General features: G+C 41.7%; 1 protein-coding gene across 5 annotated transcripts in view; it reads right to left on the reverse strand.

Moving 5' to 3' along the window:
* Positions 1-23,215, reverse strand: part of ryr1a (ryanodine receptor 1a (skeletal)) — a 128,422-nt gene that overhangs the window by 9,861 nt on the left and 95,346 nt on the right. For 2 of the 5 annotated variants that reach the window (XM_060909641.1, XM_060909637.1), the window contains exons 61-86: positions 23,073-23,140; positions 22,860-22,981; positions 22,638-22,687; positions 22,348-22,408; positions 21,845-21,971; positions 21,000-21,111; positions 20,756-20,837; positions 20,491-20,621; positions 19,919-20,239; positions 19,560-19,800; positions 19,198-19,285; positions 18,926-19,018; positions 18,515-18,529; positions 12,064-12,234; positions 11,815-11,874; positions 11,583-11,717; positions 11,383-11,495; positions 11,206-11,302; positions 10,081-10,187; positions 9,932-9,983; positions 9,000-9,092; positions 2,870-2,969; positions 2,543-2,622; positions 2,324-2,400; positions 1,159-1,232; positions 573-590 (exon numbers count right to left, since the gene is read on the reverse strand). In XM_060909641.1, the coding sequence (XP_060765624.1) occupies positions 573-590; positions 1,159-1,232; positions 2,324-2,400; positions 2,543-2,622; positions 2,870-2,969; positions 9,000-9,092; positions 9,932-9,983; positions 10,081-10,187; positions 11,206-11,302; positions 11,383-11,495; positions 11,583-11,717; positions 11,815-11,874; positions 12,064-12,234; positions 18,515-18,529; positions 18,926-19,018; positions 19,198-19,285; positions 19,560-19,800; positions 19,919-20,239; positions 20,491-20,621; positions 20,756-20,837; positions 21,000-21,111; positions 21,845-21,971; positions 22,348-22,408; positions 22,638-22,687; positions 22,860-22,981; positions 23,073-23,140 (2,688 nt within the window). The remainder of the gene's footprint in view (positions 1-572; positions 591-1,158; positions 1,233-2,323; positions 2,401-2,542; positions 2,623-2,869; positions 2,970-8,999; positions 9,093-9,931; positions 9,984-10,080; positions 10,188-11,205; positions 11,303-11,382; positions 11,496-11,582; positions 11,718-11,814; positions 11,875-12,063; positions 12,235-18,514; positions 18,530-18,925; positions 19,019-19,197; positions 19,286-19,559; positions 19,801-19,918; positions 20,240-20,490; positions 20,622-20,755; positions 20,838-20,999; positions 21,112-21,844; positions 21,972-22,347; positions 22,409-22,637; positions 22,688-22,859; positions 22,982-23,072; positions 23,141-23,215) is intronic. The other 3 variants (XM_060909639.1, XM_060909640.1, XM_060909638.1) reach the window with 3 other exon arrangements.

Raw genomic sequence — 23,215 nt, forward strand, 5'->3', positions numbered from 1 at the left:
TGGTCACGCGACTGAACATGTCTGTACTGTATCTGTACCTGGAAATCAATAAAGTATCGCTTCTCTGACACGCCCTTTTACACTTTGTCGATATTTTACTGTTCCGTGCTTTACTTTAGGTTTCAGTGGGAGACGACAGAAAAGAGAACAAAGCGAGCGCTTCCTGGAACATCTTTATACTGAAGAAAAAATCTGAAACCTCTTTTCCCACAGGATTTAATCTGTACTGACATGTCAGTTCACACAGGATCATATTATCTGGAGTTAGTTCTACTGCTCAGTTCATCATACAGAGTGTGTGTGTGTGTGTGTGTGTGTGTGTGTGTGTGTGTGTGAGGTCTGTTAAATTTAGTTTGCTCCAAACATTTAATGTAATGTAAAGTTGCTCATGTTTGGTGAATATGATGAAATTGAGGTGACTGATCTGTTGGTTTGGAGTGGATCAACCATACGCTTGAGTTTTGGAGTTACAGCAGAACAGTTAGAAAAGAGCAAAAGAGAGACAGAGTTTACAGGGACAGAGAGAGAGAGAGAGAGAGAGAGAGAGAGAGAGAGAGAGAGGTGTTATTTACCCCGTTCTCGCTTCATGTCTGACACCCGAGCAGAGATCAAGATTGAGAGATGGGGGGGGGGGGGGGGGGGGGAGTGTGAAAAAAAGGGAGGGTGTGGTGGTGATGGAGAGAGAATGGGTTGAGTGAAACAGGTGACTGGGAGGAAGAGAATTCTGATCATTACTCCATGATCAATATCAGATGATGTCACTCATATGATATTAGACCAAAATGATAAATGAGATCATGTGACTTTATTACAATGACGTAATGAGGCTGGTTATTTACTGTGATATGCAGAATGTAATATATTACTGTTCTGCAGCTCTAAATAATCACAAATAATGCATATCTCATAACAAAAAAAACAAGATTATGACACTATCACCTATTGGAATAAAACAGTAAGCAATGATCATGATGTGGAAGTTTAATATCTTTCTGTCCATCACTGTGCTCCGGGTTCTGACTAACACACAGCCTTTAAATCTTTACTACAAGCCTATCGTATGAGCTCACTGAGGGAATTATCTGTTCTCATCACTCAATCATATTCATATGTTTCTCTGTAAGTGGTATCAGTGTAATAAAACAGGAAATGACTCACTTGTTCCCTCCTCTGACACCATCCCCAAACCTTCAGCCTTATTCTGTCTCTCAAAGGCGTTCAGGTCCAACACGCTGCAACATCACACATGAAAACATCACACAGATTAGATTATACACTCAGCTGTGTGAATATTAATTGACTGACAGGAGTGTAACACAGCTTTACAGATGAGTGAGACAGGGAGACTCGGCACAGACTGCAGAATTCACAGAGTTCACATTTCACTGCTTGAGAAGTGAGTTGTGCACATTTCTGAGTACAGTAGGCGTACAGGTCACATCTGTGTACAAACATCTACTCGACGAGTATACACAAGAACCACAGTGGGAGTGATGGGCTGGAATCTTATAGCACCATCTATTCATTATGAGTCAGAGCAGTTTCACTGTGTGTGTGTGTGTGTGTGTGTGTGTGTGTGTGTGTGTGTGTGTGTGTAGAGAGGTGTAAATTACTGAGTAACAAAGTGGTGTGATGAACTAAAGTTCCTGTGATCACTCTGAAGTTGATTATTTTCCTCGAACAACACGTCCCCAAGTGTTTATTCCTCTTACACCACAGCAACTTACTATTACAATGTTTTATTTATTAAAGAACACATCATACTTGTTATTCATTTATAATTACGTTTAATGTATGTTAAATGAGTTACTTCCTGTTGTTGCTTACGTTATAGCAGCTATAAAACATTGTTCCCTCACCAGTCTCTCTTTATTCTCTCTTCAAGTTAATAAGAGACAAAAAAAATCGCAGCTTGTTGTGTCACTGAAAAACTGCAAAGTGTAAACTCTGTCCTGAAGACATCTGGAAACAAAGTTCCAGCTTCACCTCTGACTGTTACTAACCAGTGACACTGGAGACTCCTTCCAGAAATGTTACAGAAACATCTCTTGACAATATACTGCACCATGTTAACATTTTTTAAACCCATTTATTATCAGTGTTTATTATCAGTATTATTGTTTGCTGTACAAGTTCCTGTGAACGAGCTGTTACTATAGAAATGATAACGCATTAGAACGAGCACATTACTTACAAATAAACCTGTGATTTGCAGCTTCACTACTGTCAGAGCTGCTGCCATAGAAAATTAATCAACACCTGTCGACCAATTACAATCCAGAATTCAGCAGTGCTGTGGTGTAAATCAGTCATAATATCATACCAGCAGGTCTGCATCAGAGTTTGCAAACTGAGGAAAAAGCCAACGTCCTTTTTGTCCTTCAGATAGTCCAGCATTTTCTACAGAGACAACGCAGTTCAGTCAAAATAATACACATCATTTACATGATATTTAGAATACTCTGTGTGTGTGTGTGTGTGTGTGTGTGTGTGTGTGTGTGTGTGTGTGTGTGTGTGTGTGTGTGTGTGTGTGCGCGCTGACCTGCTGCACATCACTGTTTCCCCCATTCAGGATGGAGATTCCCAGCTTTAAAGTGGATGACACCATGCAGCCAGTCTCACCTGGAAGACAGGAAAAGGTTTATAATAATGAGGATGTACAGTTCTACAACAACATCAGTTTTAGACAATACACAGCCTCATTCATCAATTTCAAGGTTCTAAACTGTTTAATCACACAAGTGTGCACTTGCATTTGAGTGTGTGGAAGGTTTGTTTTTCCAAATGGGAATGAATGATCACTGCAGAATTAAATAAAGTGCATGAAATCATTCATCTGTTATCTAAATAGTAAATGACAGTAGTTTACCTTTGCATGCACTGATCATCTGCAGCACCATCTCTGCAGCTCCACGGTTATGAAGGCGAGACTGCTGATACAGGAGCCTCTGTTTCTCCATTTCTTTCTCCTGCAGCAACAATTGGCATTATTAAAACTCCACCATCTCTCTGAGATCTCACTCACTCAGCTCTCCTTTGAGTATGTTCAGTCACACTTTGCACTTTAATTATCTTCATTAATTTTTTTTATATATATATATATATATATATATATATATATATATATATATCCATCCATAGGGGCGGCACGGTGGTGTAGTGGTTAGCGCTGTCGCCTCACAGCAAGAAGGTCCAGGTTCGAGCCCCGTGGCCGGCGAGGGCCTTTCTGTGCGGAGTTTGCATGTTCTCCCCGTGTCCGCGTGGGTTTCCTCCGGGTGCTCCGGTTTCCCCCACAGTCCAAAGACATGCAGGTTAGGTTAACTGGTGACTCTAAATCGAGCGTAGGTGTGAATGTGAGTGTGAATGGTTGTCTGTGTCTATGTGTCAGCCCTGTGATGACCTGGCGACTTGTCCAGGGTGTACCCCGCCTTTCGCCCGTAGTCAGCTGGGATAGGCTCCAGCTTGCCTGCGACCCTGTAGAACAGGATAAAGCGGCTACAGATAATGAGATGAGATATCCATCCATCCATTATCTGTCGCCGCTTTATCCTGTTCTACAGGGTCGCAGGCGAGCTGGAGCCTATCCCAGCTGACTACGGGTGAAAGGCGGGGTACACCCTGGACAAGTCGCCAGGTCATCACAGGGCTGACACATAGACACAGACAACCATTCACACTCACATTCACACCTACGCTCAATTTAGAGTCACCAGTTAACCTAACCTGCATGTCTTTGGACTGTGGGGGAAACCGGAGCACCCGGAGGAAACCCACGCGGACACGGGGAGAACATGCAAACTCTGCACAGAAAGGCCCTCGCCGGCCACGGGGCTCGAACCCGGACCTTCTTGCTGTGAGGCGACAGTGATACCCACTACACCACCGTGCCGCACACACACATTATTTATATATATATATATATATATATATATATATATATATATATATATATATATATATATAAAATATACACACACACACACACACACACACACACACACAACCCCAATTCCAAAAAAGTTGGGACAAAGTACAAATTGTAAATAAAAATAGAATGCAATAATTTACAAATCTCAAAAACTGATATTGTATTCACAATAGAACATAGACAACATATCAAATGTTGAAAGTGAGACATTTTGAAATTTCATGCCAAATATTGGCTCATTTTAAATTTCATGACAGCAACACATCTCAAAAAAGTTGGGACAGGGGCAATAAGAGGCTGGAAAAGTTAAAGGTACAAAAAAGGAACAGCTGGAGGACCAAATTGCAACTCATTAGGTCAACTGGCAATAGGTCATTAACATGACTGGGTATAAAAAGAGCATCTTGGAGTGGCAGCGGCTCTCAGAAGTAAAGATGGGAAGAGGATCACCAATCCCCCTAATTCTGCGCCGACAAATAGTGGAGCAATATCAGAAAGGAGTTCGACAGTGTAAAATTGCAAAGAGTTTGAACATATCATCATCTACAGTGCATAATATCATCAAAAGATTCAGAGAATCTGGAAGAATCTCTGTGCGTAAGGGTCAAGGCCGGAAAACCATACTGGGTGCCCGTGATCTTCGGGCCCTTAGACGGCACTGCATCACATACAGGCATGCTTCTGTATTGGAAATCACAAAATGGGCTCAGGAATATTTCCAGAGAACATTATCTGTGAACACAATTCACCGTGCCATCCGCCGTTGCCAGCTAAAACTCTATAGTTCAAAGAAGAAGCCGTATCTAAACACGATCCGGAAGCGCAGACGTCTTCTCTGGGCCAAGGCTCATTTAAAATGGACTGTGGCAAAGTGGAAAACTGTTCTGTGGTCAGACGAATCAAAATTTGAAGTTCTTTATGGAAATCAGGGACGCCGTGTCATTCGGACTAAAGAGGAGAAGGACGACCTCAGTTGTTATCAGCGCTCAGTTCAGAAGCCTGCATCTCTGATAGTATGGGGTTGCATTAGTGCGTGTGGCATGGGCAGCTTACACATCTGGAAAGACACCATCAATGCTGAAAGGTATATCCAGGTTCTAGAGCAACATATGCTCCCATCCAGACGACGTCTCTTTCAGGGAAGACCTTGCATTTTCCAACATGACAATGCCAAACCACATACTGCATCAATTACAGCATCATGGCTGCGTAGAAGAAGGGTCCGGGTACTGAACTGGCCAGCCTGCAGTCCAGATCTTTCACCCATAGAAAACATTTGGCGCATCATAAAACGGAAGATACGACAAAAAAGACCTAAGACAGTTGAGCAACTAGAATCCTACATTAGACAAGAATGGGTTAACATTCCTCTCCCTAAACTTGAGCAACTTGTCTCCTCAGTCCCCAGACGTTTACAGACTGTTGTAAAGAGAAAAGGGGATGTCTCACAGTGGGAAACATGGCCTTGTCCCAACTTTTTTGAGATGCGTTGTTGTCATGAAATTTAAAATCACCTAATTTTTCTCTTTAAATGATACATTTTCTCAGTTTAAACATTTGATATGTCATCTATGTTCTATTCTGAATAAAATATGGAATTTTGAAACTTCCACATCATTGCATTCCGTTTTTATTTACAATTTGTACTTTGTCCCAACTTTTTTGGAATCGGGGTTGTATATACATATATTAGATGTTTATATTTAAGTTAATGCAGTTAGTAGCAGCCCTGTTTATTTGAAATCACATTTCAAATAAATCTCCCCCCTCCCTTGTATGCCTGGCCTCTGTGTGTGTGTGTGTGTGTGTGTGTGTGTGTGTGTGTGTGTGTGTGTGTGTGTGTGTGTGTGTGTTTTACCAGGGCTATGTGACAGACACACTAGACACAAAACAGAAACAAGGGCACAGTGCAGAGAATGCATCAAATCAACATGAACACAGTCATATCACACACACACCACTTACACACAGTCACCTTCATGATTACAGTTTTTCTTGATTGCTTACACACTATAACTGGGGCCATTAACTCAACATCCAAAACCATGATGCCATCTCCCAAATCACAGACACTATTCCTCTGTTTCTACACATGATTCAGATTTGTTGAACTGTTTGTTGATCACTGGCTGCACCATGTGCTCATTTACATTCAAGATCAATAACACAAGTCATCACAATTCGAACCCCATTATCACACAACTCTCCAGGTGGAAACACTAAAGAGGCAAAACTGTTCACACCCCAATCAGACACATCAGAGGGCCAGGAGTCAGTTCACTTGTTTTGGAACAATGGATTCATAAAGACCTGAAGGTCGAGGAAGAGGACACAAGAGGTGGGGTGGAAGAAGAAGAAGGAGACAGATCGTTTCAGATGAGATTTGTGTAACCCGAGTTGACCACGCCCTTGTCCATGGAATGTCGATGAAGGAAGCTGGGCAAAGATTGCAGCCGAATCTTCACAGGAGCTTCAATAATCAGTGTCAGATTCCACTAGGCTGCTCTGGTTCTCACTGGTTCATGAACAACATCCTTCTACCTGCATGGTGGAAGGTCTCTGACTGAGACTCCCCTCCCCAGGCCATGGAGGAGGCCTGGTTAGATGTTATGAAGTGGCTTGATGGGGGGGGATAAGGCATGCAAGGATTTTTTCCCGTTTTATTTATTTATTTATTTATTTATTTTACCCTGCTCCCTGGCTATAGGACTAATAATAGCTGTGACATTGATGAGAATTTCTGTCCTGACCCAGACCTTAGCATCCTTGCTGAGGCAGAATAAATGGCAGAGAAGGTAGAGTTCATTTGATGTACGCAAGATTATATGGTTTTGATTGGAGACTTTGGTTTTGACATGGAAGTTTGAAGTCTGTGAAGATGAGTGTGCAGTTACACATTTGAAGACGGAGCATCATTTCAAGAAATGTGTCTTGGCAATCAAGAAAAAAAAAAAAAAAAACAATTTGTATCACATGGAATGATGATTTTATAACATTTCCATTTATAAAAATGGTATTTAACTGATTTAAATTTTATACTTGAAGTAATATCCATATAAAATGACATGACTAAAATTTTATTATTATTTTAAATGTTTTATTTATTTTATATAATTTGTGAATTTATGTTTACAGTGGTGCTTGAAAGTTTGTGAACCCTTTCGAATTTTCTATATTTCTGCATAAATATGACCTAAAACATCATCAGATTTTCACACAAGCCCTAAAAGTAGATAAAGAGAACCCAGTTAAACAAATGAGACAAAAATATTATACTTGGTCATTTATTTATTGAGGAAAATGATCCAATATTACATATCTGTGAGTGGCAAAAGTATGTGAACCTCTAGGATTAGCAGTTAATTTGAAGGTGAAATTAGAGTCAGGTGTTTTCAATCAGTGGGACGACAATCAGGTGTGAGTGGGCACCCTGTTTTATTTAAAGAACAGGGATCTATCAAAGTCTGATCTTCACAACACATGTTTGTGGAAGTGTATCATGGCACGAACAAAGGAGATTTCTGAGGACCTCAGAAAAAGCGTTGTTGATGCTCATCAGGCTGGAAAAGGTTACAAAACCATCTCTAAAGAGTTTGGACTCCACCAATCCACAGTCAGACAGATTGTGTACAAATGGAGGAAATTCAAGACCATTGTTACCCTGCCCAGGAGTGGCCGACCAACAAAGATCACTCCAAGAGCAAGGCGTGTAATAGTCAGCGAGGTCACAAAGGACCCCAGGGTAACTTCTAAGCAACTGAAGGCCTCTCTCACATTGGCTAATGTTAATGTTCATGAGTCCACCATCAGGAGAACACTGAACAACAATGGTGTGCATGGCAGGGTTGCAAGGAGAAAGCCACTGCTCTCCAAAAAGAACATTGCTGCTCGTCTGCAGTTTGCTAAAGATCACGTGGACAAGCCAGAAGGCTATTGGGAAAATGTTTTGTGGACGGATGAGACCAAAATAGAACTTTTTGGTTTAAATGAGAAGTGTTATGTTTGGAGAAAGGAAAACACTGCATTCCAGCATAAGAACCTTATCCCATCTGTGAAACATGGTGGTGGTAGTATCATGGTTTGGGCCTGTTTTGCTGCATCTGGGCCAGGACGGCTAGCCATCATTGATGGAACAATGAATTCTGAATTATACCAGTGAATTCTAAAGGAAAATGTCAGGACATCTGTCCATGAACTGAATCTCAAGAGAAGGCGGGTCATGCAGCAAGACAACGACCCTCAGCACACAAGTCGTTCTACCAAAGAATGGTTAAAGAAGAATAAAGTTAATGTTTTGGAATGGCCAAGTCAAAGTCCTGACCTTAATCCAATGGAAATGTTGTGGAAGGACCTGAAGCGAGCAGTTCATGTGAGGAAACCCACCAACATCCCAGAGTTGAAGCTGTTCTGTACGGAGGAACGGGCTAAAATTCCTCCAAGCCGGTGTGCAGGACTGATCAACAGTTACCGCAAACGTTTAGTTGCAGTTATTGCTGCACAAGGGGGTCACACCAGATACTGAAAGCAAAGGGTCACATACTTTTGCCACTCACAGATATGTAATATTGGATCATTTTCCTCAATAAATAAATTATCAAGTATAATATTTTTGTCTCATTTGTTTAACTGGGTTCTCTTTATCTACTTTTAGGACTTGTGTGAAAATCTGATGATGTTTTTGGTCATATTTATGCAGAAATATAGAAAATTCTAAAGGGTTCACACACTTTCAAGCACCACTGTACAGGCATCAGCACACGACACAATGCTACACACAGACACACAATTATAAATCACCATATTCACACACACACACACACACACACACACACACACACACACACACACACACACACACAGTGAAACACACTGACAACAACAAGCATCGAGAGAGAGAGAGAGAGAGAGAGAGGACAGAAATGCATGCAACTGAGCTGAAAAACAGTGCAAGCGGAGGGGTAAGACGGACAAATGAGGGATGTGTGATCAGAGATAAGTGGAGTGATGACAATGGTGATGTCGTCACTGGTCTCTACCGCTGCTGTGTGTCCCCTCCCTCGGCCACTCATACCGTCTCTGACTGTCGCACCTCAAACGACATTTCCTCCTGACCTCCCTCATGATCTTCATCTCCACCTTCATCCTCCTCACCGATGTGGCAGCTCTGAGGAAAAAAAAAGGTAAGCCCAGAGTCACCACACTTTCTCTCTGAAGTGTCAAACGTGTAGCAGGCAAAGGTTCAAAATAGGTGGTGAGCAGTTTGATAAGAGCGTTATGAAGAGTTACTGTGCAGAATAACTTTATTAGGTTTAGCTAATGTGTATCGAAGTTTATCGCGAATAATTATAAATCATTATAACATGTTACAGCAATCTTATTGGTGGAAAATATCACGTCAAAATCACTCAAGCACTGAGAACATGTTGGTGCTAAATTATTACTATTATTATTCGATTAAAAAGTCTCTGATCCAGTGTTATTTTTCTTTTTTTGGTTAAAATCTTTCGAGTATTCCTGCAGGGTACAGCTCAGTCCACGTCTCGCGGCTTGCAGAAAAAAATGTACAGAAAAACACGAAAGCATGGCAGGTTTGATTCACTTCCTGCAGATGAAGTGATTCAGAGTCAAGTTGTTTTCTCACTTGAAAGTGGATCGAGATGACCTCGCTCGGACCTGAGCCTGATTGTTGTCACCTGACTAAAGAACCACATCAAGGTGGAGAACACACCAGAACCACATTGTGTTTGTAAAAGAACCCTAAACTTCCTGCTATTATTCTGAAAGGCACAGAGTTCTGCGTCGTGTTAATTAACCACACAAGGCGGTGAACTCGAGTATCACACCGAGCATACACACACAAACTTAAACAAGGCTAACGCTAAGGGTTATAACATGCATCGCTGTATAATATCAGCACCTGCAATAAAATATGAACGCATACAGGAGTGATTAATTACAGGTCTCTCATCAGCCTGTCAAAGAGAAAAACGAAGTGACTCCCACCTTTGCCATGATGTCAGCATACGCCATGTACAAGTAATCAATATCGAGTTTGCTGCAGAGAGACACATGTCGCAGGTGAACCTTCTTTTGAGTAGACAGAAGAGTGCAGTATGTTCATTAGCGTCTCCGTTAAAGATGATCTTTCTCACCTTTTCTCAGTGAGAGCTGTGCGGCTGAAGTGAAGGATGAGCTGATGAAGAGGATCAGGTTTCGTCTCCTTCTCCTCTTCCTCCTCCTCCTCTTCCTCCATTGCCTTCTGTATAATACAGGATAAACACACTAGAGTGCGCATCGCTTATGATGGAATAATTAAATAATATTGGCTGGCTTTTATTCGTGGTCTATCAGATATATTCCATTCAGCTAGCATGATACTGAACAAGTTGAAGATGAGTAGCTGAATGGAATATTTCTGATAGACCACGAAAAAAAGCCAGCCAATATTATTATAATACATACACTCTCTTCATATCAGCATTCTTGAAGGCCAACCCTAGCTTACCTGCAAGTTGGCGCTGTTAGCGCAGCAGTGAAGTCACCTACAACTGCTGTAGCGTTCATCAGTAGCACAGGCTAATGACCGAGAAACTAAGATTTCTGTCCCAAGACTCTTCTTCCATGCTGCATGCTCGCCACGGTATTTTTCACTCAGACTTAAGTATTCATTTCCGGATGTAATTTACTGAGTTACTTTTAAAATCAACATCGACGACTACACACAACAGAGCCACCTGGCAGCCAAAATTCTCTCAAAATCTTCCGCTTTTAACAAAGCAAACCTGGCGGCCATGTTTGCTTACAAATTGTCACAGTTACTCGCTAACATGGAAGTTTTACATCTTCAACGTGTCTCTTTTCCAGTTTTTCGATGTCTGTTGGTATGTTTTTCTCTTGTAAATATGCATGAAGAATATAATATAATGAAGTTTTGGTAGCCTTTCGGGTGTTCAGCGCGTCTTCAGTTTCAGTTTATTTATTTAGTGCTTAATTATAGCATAGCTAATCCTAGCAGTAGCGCTGGATTAGCCTCGTCTTCTCTCTTTCCTGGCGGACAAAGAAGTTATTGTGCGCATACGCAGCAAAAAAGTTGTGTCATTGGATCTTCGCATGTGTTGCCATTCTCCATTGGGGAGAGTGGTGTAATACATGGAGGATAAGCAATATGCTAACAATACTGCATGCTATCAATAAACCCACTAGAAGGGAACAGAACACATGTTTTTATTCCATGGAAAAAGTGGCCCGTACGTATAATGTTATAGAATTGTGCTTACAGATAAGTCATCAATCATCCTGTCTTCAAAAGAGAGGCCTTCGGTGTGGAGCCAGTTCCGTTTATATCCATCGAGGAACATGTTGGAGGCTCGATGGCTGAAACAGCAGCACTAATTAGACCTGTTTTATGCTTCAGCAATTCTTACACATGCTTCATCATCTATCAGAAGTCTGACCTGGGCAAGTTGTACAGTGGAGTCATCCTGAAGCAGGCCACCACAGCGCGGCGTCTCTGTTTGGACAGCAGTTTGTGCCAAACCATCTTTTTGGATTTGAATGGATGCTCCGTCTGACAGAGAGACAGAAAGACAGCTTTACACTTCATTCTGCACCATCATGGTTGGTTACAGGGTCTGTAAATGGAGCCGTTACTCACCATCTCGATGTGGTAAAGCACGGCTGCAACCTCCTGCACTCTTTTAACCACTTTCTCTGGAGCATCAGCGTCATCTGCCTTTCCTGCCATCATCTTATACAGAGCCATCTGCCAACGCATCGAGGGATTCTCCACCTAAGAGAGACAGACAGACAGAGAGAGAGTGAGACAGAGCAGGACAAAAAAATAACTTTCACTGATCTACAGGAGGACAACTCCACCGTTACTGTACCTTTCCCTGAAGATGTAGGTTGTTCTGCAGGAACTCTCTCACCTCTTCATCTGTGTCTTTCTGTTAATCAGCAGCACACGAGCAGGTTAGTGATGTTTACTACAGTACAGGCTTTACACAGAGAAGCAGAAAACAGATCATCAGGAGAGCTGATACACTGCAGCACTTGGTCATAAACACATTTCTCATCCTGCAGACTGAAGGAACACACAGGAACAAGATTGCAGGTGAACTGCCTGGTTTCTGTACCAGAGAGTAGCGGAACTTGGCGAGGTTAATGAGCTCATGATCGGCCGGAGAGCACATGTTGAGTCCGATGGGAAGCATCTTCTTCAGAGCGGCCACAATCAGAGAGGTCTGCACAGAGTAACGATCCCCCCGCCTCTTCTTCTTGGTACGTTCTACATCAGAGCCGCTGGCCTGGGACCATATTAAAAATACAGGACATAAAACAGCAAAAGAGAACACAAAAGCATATTTTTCCCATGAAAATGGGAGAAAGATCAAAAAGACTCATGATAAAAGATACTTTTAAATCTTAGATGTGTACAGAGTCATCTCAATAAACAAAAAAACAAACCACCTGCCTTTAATAAACCAAACTCAAAGCAGATCATAATCCCTCAACTCAAACTTCCATAAACTGGAGCAGTTTCAGCAGATCTTCAGTCCAACACCAACTGCCTCACACCTCAGAGCCACGACACCATCGCCTGAGGTCACACACTTTTTACATACCGTAAAATACCAAATAATAGCCCGGGCGATTATTTGTCTCAATCACGTAAGAGACCCGGCGCGTATTAGAGACTAGGCGGCTATTTGGAACAGGCGATTAATTCCTTCTTCACAAACACCTTCCCCAAAATCTACCTCAAAACGGGGAAAAATCATTCTCAGATAGGCCTACTTTTAACCAGTATAACTTACAGTTTGTTTAGAGTTAGATTACAGATAGCACGGTGCCGACTTCGGGGAATTTTGAAGACGCAGAATGCATCTTCGCATGGCACAGTCGGGGTGGATAAAGGATAAATCACACACCTTTTTCTGTTAATGACTAGTTAAGCGCATGCGTTACAAAATAATCAAGAAACCACACCATTGTCTGTGCGCAGCACTGTGATTTAATTACTCTGCAAAGTTATGGTCACTTGCTATCACCCTCACCCATGCAGCCTCCACCCTTTGCGCTTCGCGATGTCTGTCAATCTGAAATTGCACGGAGGGCGCGACGTTGAAGCAACATAATTAGGGTGCGAAGTGTCAAACCAAAGGGTTTTTTCTTATGCTGAAAAATAAGTGACCTGCAGTGGCTACATACTGTCATCTTGCATCACGTTTCTCTCCAAGACGTCTCCCTATTTGGCCGATATGAGCCTATTCCCCGAGTGAGTTGGTACGGTGGCTCGACCCCGTAGAAAACTTAAAGTTCGGATGAAAGTTAGTTGAATAGGTTACTGACTTGTAGGCCTACATGTTGCCTGCCTGACGCGTGCTTCTGCCCAACTTGCACGACAGATCACTTGTTGAAAAGGCCCCTTGGATTAGATTGGCCGCGAGCAGACTGAAATGCATGTTAGAACGCTCTCACCTTTTTTGTAAAGCGTCTTCCAGATCCGAATGGGTAAGGGCAAGTGAAATGGTATAAGGTCTTTAATAAAACTCAGTGTGTGCTTTGACGCATGCATTCGGCAATTTAGGTCGTTTAACAGAAGCAGCAGTCCAACCTTGGAAACCCGCAGTCCTCAATGTCACCACACACGCTGGCTTTCGTTGGGTATACCCAAAGGGGTGGCTAAGACATCTGTCAAAAGTTACGGAGTTGCATTCCTCAAGAAATATTACGGTAGACCAAGATTATAACATTGAAATGGCATGTTTATTATCACGTAACAAAATGTTGTAAACAGTATTATAGAAATAATTTCATTCATTCATTCATTCATTCATTCATATTGTTTCGGTAGAAAACTATGCAATGCAAAATCGTTTAAACACCAGAAAACCAGAAAAGTGCTGGGCCTCAAGATTCTAGATAGAACGTTCGGACGCTTTTTTTTTTTAGACCCCGGCGAGTATTCGGAACCGGCCTTTAATTGTCACAACACACGCGTACACCCGGCCGTTAAAGGGAACTCGGCGGTTAATTGGAACTCGGCTATTATTTGGTATTTTACGGTAAGACTCTCGGCTTTCAGGAGCTTCTTTATCATCAATTTACCAATTAATTCATCCACTATCTTTACACATATTTAACATTATATTCGAATGAGAGTCAGCATGTTGGTGGATATTGGGGAAGAATTAATTAATTCAATCCTGTAACAAATTGAAAAGACTGAAAAGATTTTTCTGGAACTGGAAATGTTTACATTTAAAGACACTTGATAGCACTTTTTTTGTTAGGATTATTTTTTTAAATTATATTTATATTCTGTACTTTATATTTGCAATGTAAGTGATTTTTGTGTGAGAGCTGCAGTTTTGTGCAAGGTGTGTTTTTATATTTGTATATTTTTTAAAATGCTTCAGCTAAGAAATTCATTTTAAACCTTTGCAGTTTTTAAAGAAAAATATACAAGATGAGTTTTGAGATCAGCTGATACTCGAGGTTTCTGCATCTGTGTCGGAATAAGAAAAGAGAAAGTGATATTCTGCAGTGTCTAATTCCAGTAAGTATAATAACAGACAGCAACAGTGACTGTAAATAAATCTGTGTCAGAAATCTAAATCTCTGAACAACAACTGCAACTTCGTGGGAGGACAGAAAATTAAAAAAAAAAAGAAGTGCAATAATGTGTTAGAAGGTACAGTGGGGCAAAAAAGTATTTAGTCAGCCACCAATTGTGCAAGTTCTCCCACTTAAAAAGATGAGAGAGGCCTGTAATTTTCATCATAGGTATACCTCAACTATGAGAGACAGAATGGGGGAAAGAATCCAGGAAATCACATTGTAGGATTTTTAATGAATTAATTGGTAAATTCTTCGGTAAAATAAGTATTTGGTCACCTACAAACAAGCAAGATTTCTGGCTCTCACAGACCTGTAACTTCTTCTTTAAGAGGCTCCTCTGTCCTCCACTCGTTACCTGTATTAATGGCACCTGTTTGAACTCGTTATCAGTATAAAAGACACCTGTCCACAACCTCAAACAGTCACACTCCAAACTCCACTATGGCCAAGACCAAAGAGCTGTCAAAGGACACCAGAAACAAAATTGTAGACCTGCACCAGGCTGGGAAGACTGAATCTGCAATAGGTAAGCAGCTTGGTGTGAAGAAATCAACTGTGGGAGCAATTATTAGAAAATGGAAGACATACAAGACCACTGATAATCTCCCTCGATCTGGGGCTCCACGCAAGATCTCACCCCGTGGGGTCAAAATGATCACAAGAACGGTGAGCAAAAATCCCAGAACCACACGGGGGGACCTAGTGAATGACCTGCAGAGAGCTGGGACCAAAGTAACAAAGGCTACCATCAGTAACACACTACGCCGCCAGGGACTCAAACCCTGCAGTGCCAGACGTATCCCCCTGCTTAAGCCAGTACATGTCCAGGCCCGTCTGAAGTTTGCTAGAGAGCATTTGGATGATCCAGAAGAGGATTGGGAGAATGTCATATGGTCAGATGAAACCAAAATAGAACTTTTTGGTAAAAACTCAACTTGTCGTGTTTGGAGGAGAAAGAATGCTGAGTTGCATCCAAAGAACACCATACCTACTGTGAAGCATGGGGGTGGAAACATCATGCTTTGGGGCTGTTTTTCTGCAAAGGGACCAGGACGACTGATCCGTGTAAAGGAAAGAATGAATGGGGCCATGTATCGTGAGATTTTGAGTGAAAACCTCCTTCCATCAGCAAGGGCATTGAAGATGAAACGTGGCTGGGTCTTTCAGCATGACAATGATCCCAAATACACCGCCCGGGCAACGAAGGATTTCAAGGCATTTCAAGGTCCTGGAGTGGCCTAGCCAGTCTCCAGATCTCAACCCCATAGAAAATCTTTGGAGGGAGTTGAAAGTCCGTGTTGCCTAGCGACAGCCCCAAAACATCACTGCTCTAGAGGAGATCTGCATGGAGGAATGGGCCAAAATACCAGCAACAGTGTGTGAAAACCTTGTGAAGACTTACAGAAAACGTTTGACCTCTGTCATTGCCAACAAAGGGTATATAACACAGTATTGAGATGAACTTTTGTTATTGACCAAATACTTATTTTCCACCATAATTTGCAAATAAATTCTTTAAAAATCAGACAATGTGATTTTCTGGATTTTTTTTCTCATTCTGTCTCTCATAGTTGAAGTGTACCTATGATGAAAATTACAGGCCTCTCTCATCTTTTTAAGTGGGAGAACTTGCACAATTGGTGGCTGATTAAATACTTTTTTGCCCCACTGTAAATCTGGGGCTGGAACCAGAGGAGCATATGTGGCATTTTGGGGGAAAGACAGATCAAATAAAAGAATCTTAATGAGATCAGGTTTTAAATAAATTATCAAAAACCAAAAAAAAAAAAAAGTCAGAAGCTGATTCCTAACTTTAGAAAATTATCCATTTCTTTAAAAAACAACAACAACATTTCAACTCAATGACAGGATGTTGTTATACAGTGTAAATAAAATTCTGCTTCAAAGCAACAATTAAATTAAAATCAGGTCGTCTAAACCTTTTGCTCCGTCAGTGGCTCCGAGTCTCTGTGACAGCGACACTGAATCCTGCTTTCATCCCATAAATCTAATCATTCTCTTTAGAGTTCTATTCAATCCAGAGCTCTTTTAGTGTTTTTAATTACAGGATCATTAATGGGAGGAAGAGGAAATAATTTATCATCACTTTTCACCAGGATGAACAAGAGAGAGAGACTGAATGCAGGAGAGACAAAAGTGGAGGACAATAGGAGCGATTTATATTTTATATCCTTGAGCAGGAAAACATGCAGAAACGTGGATGGGAATTACACGTGCACACTGGGGAATACTCACGTGCAGGTGAGACAGGTTTGTCTGTGTGTTAATGGAGTTATACAGCGGAATGTCATCCAGTGGGCACGAGGGCGGAAGAAGAAACATGTCACACTCACATAAAGCACAAAGCGTGCATGCACTGAAATACTGATTTATTACCAAATGTGACGCAGGCAGTCTTTACTGATGCTGACCTACACGTCCTCTATAGGGCCAGAAATACAGACAAATGTCCACTGTGTGGTCTCTGCCTGATTGTGTTTAAAATTCCGAGTTATTCTAATGAGTAAGAGCGATCTGAAGTTATAATTAAAGCTCTGAGCGGTGATCCTGCTCCTGACTTTAACCAGTACCACTCACACCTACAGCCTACTGTATATCATCAACCTCTTAATCTTCTGATTATTGTTTTCACCTGGGACTTTAACCCACAACTTCACATTTATAACAAGATCCTTAGTGCTCTGTTTCTGCATCCCTGTGTGCTCGCTTGCTAAACAATGAAAGTTTGGTGTAAACTCGTATTGAGAATTCACTGGACTGGACGGTGAATCACTATTAAAGATGAACTGAAAGACCCACAACTCATCACTGGTACCTTGTGGAACTGTGGGCACTTTTTCTGCTGCTACATGAATCTGACCCCAAAATTTGATCACGACAGGAAAAGAAAAGGAGTGATTTGTCAGTAGGATGCTACTAATCTAAATGTGAAGATGATCATCCCTTTTTCCACAATCCCGTTTTCAATCAGTTATTCTTGATTGCATTAGGGGTCATGGGTTAAAAGGGGAAGGATGGGGAGAGACTCTGCAGTTACAAGGAGATTAAAAGCCAGAATAATGGTTAGAACAAGGAGAGGAACAGACAAGACTCTGATTGTCACCTCCTTGTACCAAGGAAGTTGCAGAGCAATCTACAAAATGAACAGCCAACAGGCCAACTGTCCGGACCAATTATGTTTCATTTTAGCCAGAACAGCTAATTCACCAAAAACATAATTTATACAAGACTAGAGTTGGGTTTCTGAACTGGCTCAGCTGAAACAGATTTGGTAACAACTGGGAATCAGCCGTCACTGGAAAGATAAAATAACGAGAAAGAAAGAAGCTGAAAAAAATCTGAAGATCCCCATCCTGACTACATTTCACTCACGTCAAACTGACTTGACTACACACTCTTTCATCAAACGCCTCACCTCAGACTCCCCCCGTCACACACTGGCAGGACTGCGAGCAAAAACACTTTTTCTCTCTCTCTCTCTCTCTCTCTCTCTCTCTCTCTATATATATATATATATATATATATATATATATGTGTGTATGTGTGTGTGTGTGTGTGCATGCACTATGAGCCGTGTCTATCATAATGCTGTTCTAATTACTCTGAGACCTGCTTCATAATCTCACTGACATTCTCCGCTGTGATGATTTCTAACGTACACTTCCTGTCCCTGCCTATGAGTGTCTGCTGTTGGATTAATTAATTGTATAGTACATGTTTTGTTGATTTACTTTCTACTTTAATGCTAATTCGCAAAGTTGCAGTCAGTTTAGCTACGTTTAAGCCAAGCAGGCTCCAAGTTACGTCCACACGTTTATTGTTGAGCTGTCATTTTTACAGTTTGGTGTGTTTCAGTGCCAGTGTGCCAGGGGGTTGATGAAATAACAACAAAAATTTCCCCATAAAGGGCTTGCCATGCGGCGTGCAGAGAGAGAATCTAACCTCAGCGTTTCCGGCCTAGAAAACACACCAGACACAAAAAAAAGCCAGAGAAAACTATTAAAAGAAAACCCTGAAACTCAGCAAGTTGACGGTCACTCACTCAGCAGCACAGACACCAACACACATGAACTCAACACACTTCACACAGTCACCTGCACAGTGACATATTTCACCTTTAGATTGTGTGAGGACTGACGAGTGCCTTGGAACAGGAAATAAAGATTTTGCAGGAATTCTCAACACTATACTGCTGACGTTAGAGTCGTTCATTTCAGTTCAGTGGTTTCCCTGCTCAAAGACACCTAATTTACCTTATTAGGTAATGAGCAGTGTGTTAGAGCAGGGAGATCACCACACGGTGCTTGGTGAGTTCTTTGTGAGCAGATCAGTTACGTCCACCAATAAACTCACCTTACTCATCTTGCTCTTGCTGTCAGCGGTGAGGAAGGACATGTTATTTATCTCATTTATCACCACAAAGTTCTGCTCCTCACGCTTGAAGTTCTAGAGAGAGAGAGAATGTAATAAGTGTGTGCATTCAGAGATGTACTATATAGCTAATATGTGTTTCTGAATATCCTGTCTCCTTAATGCAGAACACACACACACACACACACACACACACACACAACCTCCATGCAGACCTCAGGTACTATATCCACGAATATCACACTTATTCTCACATGAGATTTGGACCAGAAGATGAAGACCTCTCCCACCATACGGAACAGTTCCTCAGCATCAGGGTCAGGGCAGGTTAACCACCTCGCCCTGATACACACGCGCACACACACACACACACACACACACACACACACACACACACACACACAAACATGCTAATATAAATAAAGATAAATATGGGGGCAGGTGTTAAAAATACATGCTACAGCCATAGTGCTATAATATAACCAGGACTACATGAGGGATGATTAAACTCACTGAACCAAAACTGGGTCGAGTGAAACTACAGAAACTATTCAGCGATAAACCAAATGGTAAAAAAAAAAGAAAAGAAAAAAAAAAATTTTATTGTTTAGTTGACCTGTTGTTGTCGATGTAGCGGATGAGTAGAGGGTAAAGAGCGTATAAATCTCTGCAGAGGACGGCGAACTCGTCCCGTATAGTCCCCTCCTCCTGGACACCCTCCATTTTGCCCTCCATGCGCAGGTGCTCCTCCTCGGCCACCACCTTCGCCGTGCGCTTCTTCAGCTTCTCCATCGTTGGGATGAAGTGAGACTTGAGCATCTCGGGCTTCGCTCTGCTCACGATTGGCTGAGAGAACACTTCAAAACACACCAGTTTGGACATCTCTCTTTAATAACCGTGCTGCTTTATTAGTGTACATGATTTTACAGCAATCATGTTCAGGTGACGTCTAATTAAAGACATAATGTTAATCACCTGCCAGTCTCTTCATCCAGGGAGCCTCGTCAATGCCCAGGTTGTTGATGACGATCTTCATGATGCTGCCCAGCAGCTGGTTGAGGTGCTCGGAGGTGACATGGGTGCAGAGTTTGCCCTCCAGCTCAGGGTGGTTTTCCACACCCCTTTCCCACCAGCGGGGCAGATAGTTACACAGCATGGGCAGGGTGACCTCGATCACATGGGGCATCTCTGTGTAGCGTGCACCTGATTCAGCCAGGTGACCGATCTCCCTCATCAACACATCCAGCTCCGGAATATCCAAACATAACTCCTGCACTTCATTAGGCAGACCCAGGACTGAGAAAGAGAGAGAGAGAGAGAGAGAGAGAGAGAGAGAGAGATGAACCCATGTTTACAGTACAATTTAGACTGAAACTGAAAATAGTCTCTCAAATGGGAAAATCACTAGAAAGAGCCTGATTTAAAACTGGACAAGAGTTAGTGTACTTTAAGCACCACATTCCCTTGTTCAGTACAGCGTCCTGTATGTATGTGTTGTGAAGTTAAAAACTCCTGTGATGTGTTAACGTTGAGGCTCACACACTCACTGGCTCTCTCTCTGGGGGTTTTGGTGGTGTAAACGGAGAAAGCGTTGTACTCGTTCAGATGAGGTTCGAGGTAAGCCACAGGCATCGCTGCAGCTAAATGAGCTAAACACTCTCCCAGAGCCGGCCTGTGTCTGAAATAAAAACACAACCCACAATGATTCAGTAACACACACTGAACACACAGACGCATGACAGCTTCTGTTTCGAACACGCATCACAATCGGAAAAAGTGAGTCAGACTGAAAAAGTTTTAAATGATTAAGACCTTTCAGCATGAGGAGTTTTGACGGTGCCGAGAGAGTAAATGCTGCACATGATTCTGTAGCAGGACATCTGCAGGTCGTCCACTAACAGAAAAAAAACAACTCAATTCAGTTCCTCGGTTATTAAACACTCACACAACTTTAGGAAGGTTCTAAACAGTTTTAGAAAATGGCTAAAGAACATCTCGTCAGGATTTTGGAATGATTAACGGCAACAGCATCCCAGCGTGATGTAAAGCATCTTACGTATGACGTCGTCTCCAAACTGGTGCTGGGCGATGTGATCGAACAGCGAGGTGAGAACCGGCAGCAGAGCCACGGTCGTGTAGTTAATATTCTGAGATACACCTTTCACTGGCTAGACACAGAAAAGAAATACACACAGCAAACACAAGAGTCAACATGTAAACACTAAATTATATCTTGGAGATTGATATCGAGGTCATGCAGGCCATTTTACCAAAACTGTGTAATGTTTTATTCACTGTAAAAACGAAAATGTTAAGAAAACTCAGATTATCACAGCAACATGATCCAAGACATTTTTGAGCTTTCTCAACTTTTGACAACTGTTATTGACTTTACGATGGTTTACAAGTTTAGACAAATATTCTAAGAACTTGCTCCATGACACCGTTGAGTTTCTGTCCATAAAATGGCTGGCAGACAGCTCAGACCTGCTCAAACATGGAAACTCCGTACTGTAGATATGGGCAGTGCAGTCATCTACAGGGTTTCCATCAAGGAAAATAATGCTGGAATTTCAACTCAGAAATCCTTGCGATACTGAGAACGGAGAGAAATTTGTTGCCAAAACTTGTAAAAGTTTTATTTCTGAATCAGATTAACTTCAAAATATTTATGAGATGAACAATTATTAGTTTTATATGTATAGTTGTGCATTAATTTTCCAGTGACACAAAGCACTGTGTATATTGTATCAGGGTTTTTTTTTTACTCTAATTAAGTGATATTTAGCAGGAGGCAACTCATTTCAGAATAGCTTACTGAATTCCCGCCTATGTGTGATGTATTGTATTGCTGAAACTGTTTGCTGAATTAAAAGCCCCTGCATGTGCCTCCTGTGGTACCTGGTTGCCTTTCGACACTTTGCCCAGTTTGAGGTTCTCCACCATCTTTTCGATGTCATCTGCCGCACTCTCAAAGAAAGATCTCAACCCGGCCTTCACAATCTCGGGTCCTGATTTCATCACCGTTCTACCAGACACAGAGACACAGGGACTCAGAATCAGTTCAGTCTGTTCAGGTTTGCAAAAAAAATAAAGAACAATTAAAATTGCATATGCTAACAGTAGTAAGGTGACGGATGTCAGAAACTGCACTGTACAAAGTTCAGAATTAAACACAAAGCTCTAAGAAAAATGACGACTCTATATGAGGTCATGTGTGAATACCAAACACTTATAATGAATTAAAATAATCAGAAATAAAATGTTTTGATTCTTTAGAAATCACATTTAGCGAGGCATTTACTGTGGAACACAAACATACATAACTGCTTTTGATGACAATCAAAAGGGACGTGGATAATAACCTGACAAATAAAATGAATTTAAAAATGTAAAAAGGAAACCTTGCATCCAGCGAGCGTGCGAGTATGTGGAGACAGTTAACAATAGCAGGAGCATCCGTGCCTGAGACAGAAACACACAAACGTAAATCTAAAAGTGTTTAATAACTGAAAGTACAGTTCTAAGTAGCAGGTGAAGACTTGTGGACTTGGCTTTAGCAAATTAACAGGAAAGAATTAGAGACACACATGAATATCAGAGGTCGAGAGAAGAGAAGAGAAGAGAAGAGAAGAGAAGAGAAGAGAAGAGAAGAGAAGAGAAGAGAAGAGAAGAGAAGAGAAGAGAAGCTTACCGAAGAGAAAAACTCTGTGTCTCACCAGAGCTGACATCTTACAGAAAATACTGCAGCAGCAAAGGAAATTAACAGGCAAAAGAATGAGAAAGAATGAACAAAGAGGAAAAAGAAAAACAGAAAGAAATCAAAGTAGAGGAAAAGTTCCAAGGAGCATAAAAATAAAAAAGTCCAGGTGACATTGTTTCTTTCACGTTCATATTGGAAGAAAAAAAACCCTACCTGGCAATCATTTCTTTCTCCTTATTTGAGGCGTGGCCGCCGCTGCCCAGAATTTTAGCGGGAGTGGACAGGAAATAGAGGCAGTGGTTTTTAAAGTACTGATTTATCAGTGGCAAGAGGATCTGAAGAGGAGAGAAATGTTTCTGGTGGTGAACATGACGCTTCATATAAATATATTTATTTTTCAGAGACTGATTTTGAAACAAGCTTAACCTTGGCGAAGAACTTGATCTCCTGCTCATGAGGTGATTTCTCCACACGACCGCTGCTGACCACCGCCTCTGCGCACACACACACACACACACACACACACACACACACACACACACACACACACACTCTTTCAGCAAGTCACC

Source organism: Neoarius graeffei, chromosome 25 (genome assembly GCF_027579695.1).
Source record: "Neoarius graeffei isolate fNeoGra1 chromosome 25, fNeoGra1.pri, whole genome shotgun sequence".
Lineage (NCBI taxonomy): Eukaryota > Metazoa > Chordata > Actinopteri > Siluriformes > Ariidae > Neoarius > Neoarius graeffei.